Genomic DNA, 13,640 nt, shown 5'->3' with positions numbered 1-13,640 from the left:
TGATGCGGTGGTGAACAAGAAGATGGGATGCTTGGGCTGATCTGAGCTTTGACCCTAGGAATTTCTTGTTTATTCATTTATCTTCTTTGGGGCGTTGACTATACCAAATAGTAATTGCTATGTATAGAGCTGTCACTCTGGCAGCGTGGCCACAACAAAAGGGACATGATCGTAACTCATGGTGTGTTCGTTTATTAGGGTCTAAAGTTTAGAGGTGTCATATCAAAGAGAATCTCGTCATTTAGAAGTATTAAATAAAGTCTAATTACAAAACTAATTGCAGAACCCCAGGGCTAATTCGCGAGACGAATCTAATGAGGTATATTAGTCCATGATTAGCGGATGATTACTGTAGCATCACTGTGGCAAATTATGGATTAATTAGGCTCATTAAATTTGTCTCGCGAATTAGCACCCATCTGTGCAAAAAGTTTTATAAACAGATTTTATTTAATACTTCTAAATAGCAAGATTCTCTTTGATGTGACGGGTCTAAACTTTAGAGGGGAGGAAACGAACGCACCCTCGGTAATGCCGCACTGCTCCAGATGTCCTCGACAGTACGTTAAATGTCAAACATGTCGAATTAACTAGCGTTAGCTCGAGTTCCACATGAGCAATACAAAGGGTGTGTTCGTTTCCCATTATAGGCCTCTAAAAATTTTAGAGGGCTCGGTCCCTCTAAAGAATCGCAGTCTTATTAGAGGCTGGATTAGAGGGCTGTTCGGTACCGAACGTCTAAAGTTTAGATGTTTTGGGTTTTAGAGGGGTGAAACGAACCCACCCAAAGTCTAGAGAGGAACGGAGGATGTCACTTCCAAGTTAATCCTTGCATGAATTCGCCACTAATTAAACAATGCTAGTAATAGACGATGTTGCTGTCTGAGATCAGTTTTGTCCTTTTCGGTGTTGAATTTCCTGCAGTCTTGGACAATGAATTCCAGAACCGGCCTCGATCTTGACCCATCATTTTAACTAAACAACATCCATTGAGCAAGTCACATGCTGGATAGTGATAGTAATTCTGGATCATGATAGTAATTGCCATTTCTTGTACTCCACCGGCTTTGGATTATCTCTTGCTTAATCCATCTCCTTTGTGACGATATGATCGATTTGTAAATCCCGTAAAATTTGACATTTCTAATAGCCAGTTCGTATTGGTTGGTCGGAGGAGCCCGTCAGTCGCCCTTTCCATTTTTGGCCTATAAAATCGGCCGCACGCATGATTTGGATCAGTGCTTACCTAAGAATGAACTACCTTGTCATGGCAGACACAACACCGGCTGCGTTCTACACCCTGCTCTGCCTCGCCGCCGGCGTCGTCGTGCTCCTCAAGCTGACGAAGGCCGTCTTCTCCCGGCGCGGCGCCGGCTTGAACCTGCCTCCTGGCCCATGGCCGCTGCCGGTCATCGGGAACATGCACTCCCTGCTCGGCGCGCTGCCGCACCACGCGATGCGGGGGCTGGCGCGGAGGTACGGCGCCGTCATGCTCCTCCGCCTGGGGCACGTCCCCACGGTGGTGGTCTCCTCCCCCGAGGCGGCGCGGGAGGTCATGAATACCCACGACGCCGTCGTCTCCGATCGGCCCCTGTACGTCACCGCGAACATCCTCTCGTACGGCGGCCAGAACATCGCCTTCGCGCCGTCCGGCAGCCGGCACTGGAAGGAGCTCCGGCGGCTCTGCGCCACAGAGCTGCTGAGCCCCAAGCGCGTGCTGTCCTTCCGCCCCATCCGGGAGGAGGAGGCGGCGAGCCTGGTCCGGTCCGTCGCGGCGTCGCCGGTCGCGAACCTCAGCGAGAGGATCAAGGTCCTGATGAACGACATCCTGATGAGGTGCGCCATCGGCGACACGTGCCCGATGAGGAACGAGTACATGGCGGGGCTGGACGAGGTGCTCAAGCTCCTGGCCGGGTTCAACCTCGTCGACCTGTTCCCGACGTCGCGGCTCGCCAGGACGCTCGGCGCCGGGTCCCTGCGAGCTGCAAGGGAGGTGCACGACAGGATCCATGGCATCGTGCAAGCCATCATCCAGGACCATGAAAGCAAGGTAGCCAACGACGACGGCGATGGAGGTGGTCGCCGGGACGACATTCTCGACGCCCTCCTACGGCTTCAGCGAGACGGTGGGCTGGAGACCCTCCTCACGACAGAAGTTGTCTGCGCGGTGTTGTTCGTAAGTCGCATGCGTTTCAGTCCTCTGGTAACTGAAAAAACTTGCACACTAACACACGCAATATATTTGCAATTGTTCGTCAGGATGTTTTCGCTGCGGGCTCGGAGACGACAGCAACGACGACCATATGGGTCATGTCGGAGCTTGTGAGGAACCCGGCCGTGATGCAGCGAGCGCAGTCAGAAGTTCGGCAAGTTCTCCAGGGCAAAACAAAGGTGGCGGAAGCAGACATCCAAGGGAAGCTCCCCTACCTCCAAATGGTGATCAAGGAGACACTAAGGATGCATCCTCCCTTACCTCTGATTCTTCCGAGGTCTTGTGCTGAACCGATTAAGATCATGGATCACGACATACCTAAGGGTACAACGGTGTTTGTAAATGCATGGGCGATTGGTAGGGACGACAAGTCATGGCCCAATGCAAACGCGTTCAGGCCAGAAAGATTCGAAGATGGCGTGATCGATTTCAGTGGTGCGGACTTTAAGTTCCTGCCTGGAGGCGGCGGTAGAAGGATGTGTCCTGGTTTGACGTTTGGGCTCGCCAATATTGAGATAGCCCTTGCAAGTCTCCTTTACCATTTTAATTGGAAGCTACCGAATGGAGCAAGTCCCTGTGATCTAGATATGACCGAAGCATATGGCATCACGGCACGCCGGAAGACTCAACTCTTGTTGGAAGCTACTCCATTCGTTTCGATAGACCAATGAAAGTATTTTTATTTTTAGGATTGAGTTTCTTTATTGATTCCATTTTGAATCTGCCGCTACTCTCCCTTTCCTATATAGCATGGTTTTAGATTGCAAATCTGTACCATGTTTATGCACCTGATGCGAGATTGTACGATGTTCTTGTTATTATCACAAAATCTGCAAATAATAATAATAATTGTATATGCGGTCATTTTATGATTCCAACCTTAACCCTAGGCAGCGACATCCGTCGGACACTCCCCAAACTCAAAACCCCCCAAAGCCCTTCCCGGCGGCGTCGGACCACCGCGGCCATGAAGCGGAAGCAGAGAGCCCCGGTGGCTGCCGCCAACGCCGAACCCGACTCCGACGGCGAGGAGCCCTCCCAGACCCCGCTCCCCCTCGAGTCCTTCTCGGGAGACGCCTGCGCGGCCCTCACCGCGCGGTACGGCCGCTCAACCGCCCCGCAGCACCGCCACCTCCTCGCCTCAGCCGCCGCCATCCGCTCCATCCTCCTCGACGACGGCCTGCCCCTTACCCCGGCGTCCTACCTCCCCGCGGCCGTCGCCGCCCTTCGTGCCGCAGGGCCTGCAGACCCCGCCGCCGCCTCCGCCCTCGCCTCTCTGCTTGCAATCCTCCTGCCCCACATCCCATCCTCCCCTTCATCCCTCCCGCCGGACGCTGCCTCCGAATCTGCCTCCGCACTCGCCGCCTTCCTCTCGTCCCCCGATGCCTCCCAGCTCCCGACAGGCACCGTGCGCTCGGTGGTCAAATCGCTCGGACACTTGACCCTCCATCTCGATGCTGCAGCCGATTGGGATGCTGTATCAGCTCCTTTGGAAGCTCTCCTCGCGGCTTCTGTGGACCAGCGGGCCAAGGTGAGAAAACTAGCAGGGATTATTGAATTAGCAACTGACATTTAGCAACCTTGCTCATGTGGACATCAATTGCTACCTTCTAGGTTCGAAAATGTGCGCAGGAGAGTGTCGAAAAACTGTTTGCTTACTTGGAACAGTGCGGTTGTGCGAAGAAAGCTAGCAATGCTGCAGTTGGCATGTTTGAGAAGCACATTTCTTTGGCGCGAAGTCTTATCAATTCGAATTCAGATATTTCTGAGGGTAAAGAGACAGATTCAGCCCATATGCTAGGTGCAATGGTAACTTTAGTTCCATATCTATCGAAGAAGGCAAGGAAGAATGTGTTCTCGGATGCTTATCAGTTATTGAGCCCTTGCTTTACGCCACTTACAAGGCACGTTCTTAGGCTTTTGGCGACTTTGTTGGGTCATCTGAAGGCTGAAACTGTTGAATCCGAGGTTGAAAATCTTGTATCCTTGGTGGTTGCTTACCTGCCGTACGATGATAAGAAGCCTGATGATACCATTGTCTCAGCATTGCACCTAATGAAAAGTTGCTTGGATAAACTTGTTGGTTGCTCAAAATTGTGGGTGGAGGTTCTTCCAACTGCCTTTGAGGCAGTTTCAGGTGCGTATGTTTACATGTTTCATGCATCAGCCTCGTCTATCTCCTAATATGATGTACACATACCCAGTAAGAAAATATTATCGTTTCTTATTGGCATAATTATCCAAGATCGTTGGAAATAGTGATCTCTTTTGTTATGATATGTGGATTTGTGGGCATTGAACGAGTGCTACAGCATGCTTCCTCCAATGTCTTCAGTGTTTCAATTGGAAGGAATCATTCCTTTTCTCTGTCCTGATTGTTCAAAGTTGCCATCTTGTTTTTTTGGAGTTTCTTTTTCTAGAGCATGTGTAGTCTTCATTTTGGTTTGTACTTAACTACTTAGGTAGTTAGGCTTCTTGCGAATATTGCATCCTTTAGGATCTATACATTCGTCCACAATTGATTGTGGTTCATGCTTATGCATCCTCTTAATGTCACTGTGTCGCACCTTTTCTTTTTTTAATTATTCTTTATATGCAGTATGATGCTTACCAACCTAACCTATTGTGTAACACCCAATTTGGCAGGATACTTAATTCTGGGCAGAAAATGTTCTGATGATGTAGCAAAAGTGTTGCAAGACTGTATTGATTCTCATATTGACCACAATGTTTTTGTCACTAATGCATCACAGCTAAGTGAATGTGATGTTGAGGATTTGAGTGACCAAGCTGCCATGAAATCAATCTGTTTAACAATCAATAGAAGACTTCACACATGTGCTTATCCTCCAGATAGTATCTTAACCGTAGTCTTGGTTTTATTTCTCAAACTCGGTATGTCTTCAGTTTTTTCAGCAGTAACATCTCTTATCTTCAGTTGGATTATCCCAGGGATATTCTGAACTCCTAGGAATAGTTAACCTCACCATCAGGTGCATTCTTTTGATATTTGAATGTGATTTACCTTCTCATAAAACTGCACCCTTTCTTGTATATCAAAGCAAAATGTGCATGTTGATTATGAACAAGCACTTGGCATACTACAAAGGGGTAGATATTCACCATAAAATGAATGTATTAGCTGCAAAATTAGTAGAAACACCTAAATTAGTCATTTTGGAGACAGATCAAAGTTTGAAAAGGACTCTCCCAACACCTTTCGGAGCTGCCACTAATTCTTTTTGCATATATGCTAATGTCCTGCTCTTTGTGTGATTCACTTAATCACTTGATTGATTCTTTAACTGTTCTGTTTGCATTAATTATTCCAGGGGAGAGTTCCTTTGTCTTTATGAAAGATATCCTACTTACCTTGGCACAGTTTGCAATGAAAATGGACAAAGAGTCACAACTAAAGAACGTAAGTTCATTTATTGTTGTTATGCTCCTCAATATAAGGCATATCCCAACTTCTTTCATGACAGAACTATATTTAAGTGCTTCTTAGATTGTAGTTTTCATTGAACATATGTCACCTGCAGGTTCAAGAATGCATTGGAGCAGCAGTGGTTGCTATGGGACCAGATAAAGTCCTTTCATTAATTCCAATAGCTTTCGATGGAGACCGGTTGACATGCTCAAATTATTGGCTTCTACCTATTTTGGATAAGTATACATATGGAGCCCCGCTGCAACTTTTTCTAGAGCATATTGTACCTCTAGCAAAATCTGTACAAAATGCATCTGACATGGGTAAGTAACTAGAGGCAAATAACTCGTTCAACTGCACACACAACCCAATTTCATATCCTTTTCCTTTCATTTTCAGTCAAGAAAGGACGGAAACGTAAGGACTTGCAATCTTGGATTGATCAACTATGGAACTTGCTTCCTTCCTTCTGCCGCTATCCGGTTGATGTACATCATAGTTTTGGTTCCCTGTCCAAGTTGCTGGTTGAAATTTTGAAGTGTGATGAGTGCCTGTACAAATCTGCTGTTAAAGCCCTGCAGGTTTTGACATTCAGTTGTCATATAATGCAGTTGTTTTGTTGTTAAATCCCTTTTATATTCTACCCTCGGAACTATAAAGATGGTCCATGACTTATATGATATATTTCTTTTTATTGCTTCTCAGCAACTTGTAGATGGTACCAGAAGATTGAGTAGCAACAATCAAGATGTTGAAATCTATATGGAACTTTCAGCCTTGTTCACCTCAAAACCTATTAGTTTCAAATGTCCACGTCTAGAGAGGTGCTCCAAAAAAGAAGCCCGCAAGGATTTGAAAGTTCTAGCATCACATTCTGCCAATCTTCTCTGCACTTTTGCAGACTATTTCCTTGAGTCCTCACCAGAAAAATGTGCTCATTTAAAGGTGCATCACCTGCTCAGTTCTTTCTATTTGTTAATTGGTCATGCTGTGATTATTTGAATCTTTAAACTACAAAGTCTGTCATGTACATGTTGAGAAAATATCTTATCATATGTACATAATCCGGTTATGTCTTTAAAGTAATCTGAAATATCTTATCATAACATAATCCTATTTTTGCATCAATTTTTTATCAGAACATGATTGGAGATCAAACTTTCACATTTTTTCCATTCTGAAATGTTCCCTGTACTATAATAAATAGTAAACAGCTCTACCTGTTATGGATAAAACTCAAGAAGGAACCAAAAAAAATTGTTTGGAACATCCTAAATGCTGAATGCTAAGTTCCAACTGAATAAAGTTGGATTTTCCAAAATTTCCAGCAAAATCTGTAAACTATGCATTTTTGGTGTATGCATAGCGGAACATTTGAAAATTGAAAATCCAGTTTCCCTCTTTCTTCCAAGATCGGTTCGAACTTATAATAATTTTGTTGGCAACCATTTATTGGCTTATTATGTGATTTCAAACATTAGTATCTTTTGTAAGCTCGAACAGTTCCTCTGTTAATATGCTGTGCTTATTGGCAATCTTTTTGGACTATACATTCTGTGACCTTTGATCTAGTCATCTCTGTCTTTTTCCAGGTTGCTTTGAGATGCCTGGCTCAACTTTCTGGTAGCACGAACATAAGTGAACTTTTTGTTTCACTAGTCAAAAGGTTTGATTTAGAAGATACTCAATTGGAGTCAGACAGTCAAGAATGCAAAACTGATGAAGTAGATAGCAAGGACGAAGAAAGTACTGATACAACAGATGAGCTAAACTATAGGAGGTTTGCTACTTTTCGCTCATCTGCATGATTAGTTTTCATGCTATCAGTTGGTTGCTGTTGAAAAAAGAGACACAAACTGCTTGATGAGTAGTTTTGCTTGTGCATGTCTCGTAAAGTGGTACTCATAATCCCATCTTTTTACTCTAGGCTTTATACACTATGATTATAGTTTTGCTTGTGCAGGTCTCTTCTATTAGATCTCATCTCCACATTTGCTGAAGTTGCTGATGAAGATCTTCTGGATAAACTCTTTGGATTTATTAAGTCTTGTTTGCTGGTATTCTTTATTTGTTTCTGCTCCTTCTACCCCGAAGATCCCATCTCGTAGTAAACTTTAAGTTTTCATGTACTTTGTCTTTTCCTTCGCAGAACAGCAGCATGCCTTGTCACAGCAAAGCTCTTTTAGCATTAAGCATAATCGTGAAGGTCAGTGGTAGTTTTCTATACTCAATTTGGAGTTCTGGACACCTTAATGTTTCTTCTTCTTCTTGTTTGACATGGTCTTAATATCTCATCCTTTTCTTTCAGGAACATAATGAATATTCTATGGCTCATTTGGATGAAATAATGCTATTACTTCATGGAATTAAACCAGCTTTGGATAACACAGTTTTAGAAAGCCAACTATTATGCTACCAGCATTTGTTGGTTCACATGATTAAGGTAGGTCGATAGTTGGTTTTTACCCCAATGGTCATAATGTGATTAATATCTGGAGCATTGCTTTTTAGAGGGCCTGCAGACTATGCTTATATTGTTATATCACAGTGATAGTTTACATCAAATTAGAACTAAAGCAGGTGGCTTACAGTACTCGAGGTGCTTTGTTTCACATTTTTTTTATTTAATAAATTTGTGCTCAGCAAGAAAACAACTAAATATGTTGATTACATTCAACTTGTTGATAATTTAACTTCACACATCTGAATTGCAGGACAAAATGCTCAAGTTTATTTCCTAAGCTACACATCCTTTTACGCTAGATTCTTAGGTTGGCAGCACGTAACCAAATGTTAGAGCAATAACATGACTTGTTAAAATACTCAGTAACGACTGTGTTCTTCATCTTTTATGTGTTTATCTGATCAGATTTGCTTCATTAGAAGAACATCATGATGTAGTTTTGAAAATGGATGCCTCTGCTACCAAGAAATGAGCCATGAATAGTTATTGAAATGACTGCATTTCTTACCTTGTGCTTGTGTTCATGAATTACATTAGCCTAGTTTTATTATGTTGTATTTCTATTTTTTTCTGAACGAAATGTTTGCTGTCTTTCTCTGACCTACACTTTCACTATTTCAAGGTTGATGACGAGAACACCAACAAGAAGGCATTCTTGATTCTAAATGAGCTAATAGTGGCACTAAAGGTTTGCCTTTTTCCTTCACACGTTGAACAATTATCAAATGTGTTTTAAATACTATCCTGCCAAAAGTACACCATTCCTGTATGGAAATCAGGACAGGGTTGGTGTATGGAAAATGTTGTAACATGAAATATTTTCTTTCTCTGATGCCATTATGCTTTATTTATTCAAATTTGCCTTCTTTTTATGGTGCAGTCTAAGAAGGAGAGTAGAAAATTAGCATACGATGTGCTCCTGGCAGTTAGTACAAACTTGAGGAGCTCAGAGTCAAGTAGTGCAGATTCAGATCTTCAACGATTGTTTACAATGGTTAGCTAAAAAAAAAATACATGGCTCTTAAGATATTTTCCCTCATTTCATTTAGTTTTGAAATTTAATGCCGCCTATCTGATGCTGGCAGTTACTTTTTTGTTTCCTGCTGCTAATTACTTCTGCCCAATATCTATATTTGGAATAAACATAGGGGCATGTTCTCTCCATTTCTTGTTTTGACCATTTTACTTTTGTTACTGATATGAAATGACATGTCCATTAATACCTTTAATGAGTTTTAGCCATCGATGCTTAGTGCATTAAGTGCATTAAGTGTATAAGAATAACTCTCATGGAATATTCAGAACTATGTGGAGTCATGAATTAGCAGAATCCGGACATGGAGCTTACATACACCCTATAAATTATGTGACAAGAGCAAACGTGAAACTCTAAGAATATCACAATGGAGCTTCTACAGCAGTTAATCGACTGAGCTAGCCTTTTCCTTTCCTATTCAGAACTTTCTGCAGACTTGTCATGTCTATAAAGTCACATCACATTTGCCTTATTTTGTGTGAATATGGCATAAATAATCACTGCAATTCTGTATGTAAGTGCATAAGATGCACATAGAAGTTCCATTATTGGAACTTATTGACTATATCTTATTTTGTGTGAATATGGGATAAATAATCGATGTGATTCTTTATGTCAGTGCATAAGATGCACATAAAGTTCCATTGGAACTTATTGACTATCTTCTTGTTTTTCAGGTAATGGGATATCTTTCAACTCCATCTCCTCACATAGTGAGTGGAGCAATTGCTGCATTGTCATTGCTTATATACAGTGATGCTAATTTTTGCATGGAAGTTCCGAATCTGATACAATCAGTTTTAGTTTTGCTGCAACATAAAGCCATTGAAGTTATTAAAGTGAGTTCTGTGACTCTGTATGTCCATCCTAAAGTTCTTTCGTATTGTTGAGGGTCTGATGTTCTATTATATATGATTTACGTTTTTAGGCAGCCTTGGGCTTTGTTAAGGTACTGGTAACCTCTTTGCAACCAGAAAAACTATTGAATTTGCGAGCAGATATCATGAGTGGGATACTACCATTGTCATCGTTTACAAAGCATCATTTCAAATGGAAGGTTAGTAGAATTATTCCAGGGTTCAATTTCCATATTCATTGTGTTCTGTACAGGGTACCTATAATATGACATGCTGTGGTATATTTGCAGGTTGTACTTATAGTGGAAATATTGATCAGGAAATGCGGGTTTGATGCTATCAACTTAGTTACACCTGATAAGTATGAAGACTTTGTTAAGAGTGTTGAGGAGGTGAGATTCCCGTACTAAGCTTCTTGTCCCTTTGTTCTTTTTATGAACTTTATACCTGTAATGAGTTGGTTAAGGAATGTTTAGACCATAGTTGATCCTAATTTTGTTGCGCGGTTTAATTTATCAAATGGAAGAGCTAACATTATCAAACTAGCTCACATGTTGACCAAAACTGATTGCGTGAGTGACCAATATTTTTATATTTTTATAGGCCTGTCTAGATATTCATATATGGCATGCCTAGTTAGTCATACAATAAATGATAGGGATAATGCCAAATTATATCAGCGAAACCTTGTATAACCGAAATACCACCAGGCTGCATCAATGTCAAGTGAGGGCCTGGTCCCACAATTTTTTGACAGTCGATGACAAAGTGCATGCTAGCCAGTGGTATGAACCAGTTGGCCCATTATTGTATACTTGGTGGTAGAAACATCCTGTCGATTTTTATAGTTTGTACTATATTCATTAAACTGATTTTTTACGTATCATCACAGTAGTGTGTACTCACAATTTTCAGGGTCGCAGAGGAAATCATAATTTAGCCGATGGTGCGGAGTCTGAGCCAAAAGAACATGAACAACATGACCCCAAAAGGTTAGCCCGTCATTTCTTTTCCTATCCTTAACAATTACTTACATATATTAGTATTGTACAGGAGAAAACGGGTTGATTCTAATGCTGAAACTGGACAAGAAGGAACACCTAGTCATCGACCACCATCAAAGAGTTGGTCGGCTGGGAAGAAGCAAGCAAAGGATTTTCATTTCAAGAAAAGGGCAGGAAGAGGTAACCCTCATGCTGCAAAAAACCATCAAGATAAAGCTTCAGGCGACAGAGGCGATAGAACTAATTTCAAGTCCAAGTCCAAATGGCAACCAGGAAACAGAGGCGATAAGTCGCCTGGCAGCAACAAAAAAACTAGGGGTGGTGCCTTCAGCAAGACGCAAAATAGTGGGATTAGAGCACCTGGGCACTCTCCTAGTTTCAAGAAGCGTAAAAGGACAGCATGAGGTTTCACTTGCACCATCCAGGCAGTGGCCCGGCATAGCTTGAAGATGTGGCTCGGAGATTGCTGCATCAAGGCCAGCACTGTCCCAACAAGATGCTTCCATTTTGAATATCTTATGTGAAACAACGATCGTATGAATCTGTTGTGAATCCACCGTTTTGTAAAGTAAAATTTTGACTTGTAGGTGGATTGGATACCGTTGCAATTCATGTATTTTGATGAACGTGTTGATTTCTGTCTTTTCTCAATAGTGGAGAGATCAGTTTGGTTCGATAGACGGCATCAGTCTGGTAGTGCTCGTTTCGGTGGTGATTTTTGAACTGAACCTACACATCCTGTTGCATTGCGCATGAACTGGGCTTTTGTGAATTCTTAAAAAGAAAAAAGAGAAAGAAATGGCAATCTTTTGGCATCTTTTGTTGATCATGTCCTTCGACACGTTTGCGTATGTTTTTTTAGAAATACAGTATAGACGCCGACGTTCGTATATACGCTTGCGTATGTAACCAACCTTTTGACGTTTTCAGGGGGAGGCCCGGGCCTGAGATCGAGCCCATCGATAATCTCGACGTAGCCTGGAGTCCAAGTCCAATTCATACTGTAAGCCTCTTGGCCTCTTGGCGTTTCCGTGAAAAGCCCGTACGTATTGGATCGTATCGCGACTCGGGGCCTAGCCCAAAAGCCCATACCAATCAACCGTTTGATCTCTTCTTGCACGCTAACCTACACCGCCATCACCAGTCGTCGAATCAACCTCGTCGCCCCGAATCCATCGCCGCCACCGCCATGAAATCGCCGCAGCTTTTCTTGGAGCCGGCATTGCCGCAGCCGCAGCCGCACCCGTCGGAGCTCCGTGACTGGGGCCACCTCCCGGACCTGCTTCTCGGCGAAGTTCTCCAGCGCCTCGTGCCGTGCCTCCGCTCGCTCTCCTTCTTCGCCGCCACCTGCCGCCCGTGGCGCCGCTTCCTCCTCGCCTCCGTCTCCACCCTCCTCCTCCCGCGCATACCGCCTCTCCTCCTCCATCCAGGCTATGGGGGCAGGTGCGCCAATTATTACTTCCTGCTGCACCTGCACGCATGGTCGCCCCTGGTGATCCGGGGGACCATCACCTCCCCGCTCGCCGCCGCTGCCTCCCCCTCCCCCACCCTCCTTTCCTCTGCCCGCGGCCACCTCATCCTCCTCGTCCGCCCCAGAGGCCTCCTCGTGCTCGTCGACGCCCTTACCGGCGCCGAGCGCCTTTCCCTCCCGCTCCCGTCGCCTCATGCCCCACACCACTACGCTACCCTCACCCCGAACCACCTCGTCCTCTTCGTCTCCAAGCACGCGTTCGCCTCCCTCCCCTTCCCGCCCGCGAACCCCGGCGCCGCGGAGTGGATGCACCACCGCCTCCCCCGCGCGGCCTCCTTCGTCGCGTCCGTCGTCGACTTCCGCGGCCGCGTCCTCGGCGTCACCGACCGCGCGCAGCTGCTGGAGTTCCGCTGCCTCGACGCTGCCGCGCCCCCGGACCAGGAGGCAGTCCAGATGCTGACCGCCACCGGCCTCCCCGAGGCCTCCACGTTCGAGAGCTGGCACTTCGGGCCCCGCCTGGTGGTCGCCGGGGAGCGGCTGCTTCTGCTGCTGCTCATGACGGACCCGGCTCATCGCGGCGCGACGGGCCGGAGGGCGAAGGTGCACAAGGTGAGCGTGCACGCGCTCCATGAGATGCCGGATGGGACGATGAGGTGGGAGGAGGTGGACACCCTCGGGGGGTACAGCGTGTTCGTGGACTGCGCCGGGAGGAGCGCCATCGCTTGCGCCGACGCGGCAGCCTACGGCGAAATCGCCGGCAACTGCATCTACTTCGCCGAGATGACGTTCTACCGCGGCGATTGGCAGCGCTACTGGAGGTCACTCACGCCGTGGTGGAAGTGGGAGCATTCCACCGCCGGCGCCGGCGAAAATAAGGACGTCACCATCTCCCGCGCGTGGCCGTCGCAGACATGGGTCTACCCGAGACTCTTCTTCCAAACCTAGGTAGGCAGCACCACTTCGATGCATTACAGGATCGAATCGCGTTCAAGATCAGTTCCTTTTCATCAGAATCCTTAAGTTTTAGCACGACTTGGTCTGTTTAGTTGTTCAGCATAAGATGTATGCAAGCATAGCAATAATTTCCGAGCCATGTTCATGTCTTGAGTTACTGAACTTCGACTCGTTGCATCACCACTGCAGTTTATGTACATATTATCACCATG

At 45.1% G+C, this 13,640-nt stretch overlaps 3 protein-coding genes across 3 annotated transcripts; all 3 read left to right on the top strand.

The window, feature by feature from the left end:
- Positions 1–1,256: 1,256 nt before the first annotated feature.
- On the top strand, positions 1,257–3,076 carry LOC112894685 (ent-cassadiene hydroxylase-like). The gene is made up of 2 exons (XM_025962467.1): positions 1,257–2,176; positions 2,260–3,076. Exons 1-2 carry the CDS (start codon positions 1,268–1,270, stop codon positions 2,881–2,883), a joined length of 1,533 nt encoding a protein of 510 aa, XP_025818252.1. The 5' UTR covers positions 1,257–1,267; the 3' UTR covers positions 2,884–3,076.
- Positions 3,077–3,129: 53 nt separating this feature from the next.
- Positions 3,130–11,739, top strand: LOC112891816 (ribosomal RNA-processing protein 12). The gene is made up of 18 exons (XM_025958783.1): positions 3,130–3,743; positions 3,827–4,349; positions 4,859–5,107; positions 5,545–5,633; positions 5,755–5,965; positions 6,042–6,223; positions 6,348–6,587; positions 7,235–7,422; positions 7,606–7,699; positions 7,792–7,848; positions 7,951–8,085; positions 8,729–8,794; positions 8,987–9,100; positions 9,820–9,981; positions 10,071–10,199; positions 10,290–10,391; positions 10,915–10,991; positions 11,053–11,739. Exons 1-18 carry the CDS (start codon positions 3,180–3,182, stop codon positions 11,405–11,407), a joined length of 3,537 nt encoding a protein of 1,178 aa, XP_025814568.1. The 5' UTR covers positions 3,130–3,179; the 3' UTR covers positions 11,408–11,739.
- A 453-nt stretch (positions 11,740–12,192) lies between these two features.
- On the top strand, positions 12,193–13,419 carry LOC112895641. The gene has a single exon (XM_025963618.1). The coding sequence runs from the start codon at positions 12,193–12,195 to the stop codon at positions 13,417–13,419; it is 1,227 nt and encodes a 408-aa protein (XP_025819403.1).
- Positions 13,420–13,640: the final 221 nt, after the last annotated feature.

This window comes from Panicum hallii, chromosome 5, assembly GCF_002211085.1.
Source record: "Panicum hallii strain FIL2 chromosome 5, PHallii_v3.1, whole genome shotgun sequence".
Taxonomy (NCBI): domain Eukaryota; kingdom Viridiplantae; phylum Streptophyta; class Magnoliopsida; order Poales; family Poaceae; genus Panicum; species Panicum hallii.
Note: the sequence above shows the minus strand (reverse complement) of the source record. Positions and strands in the feature narration are given on the sequence as shown.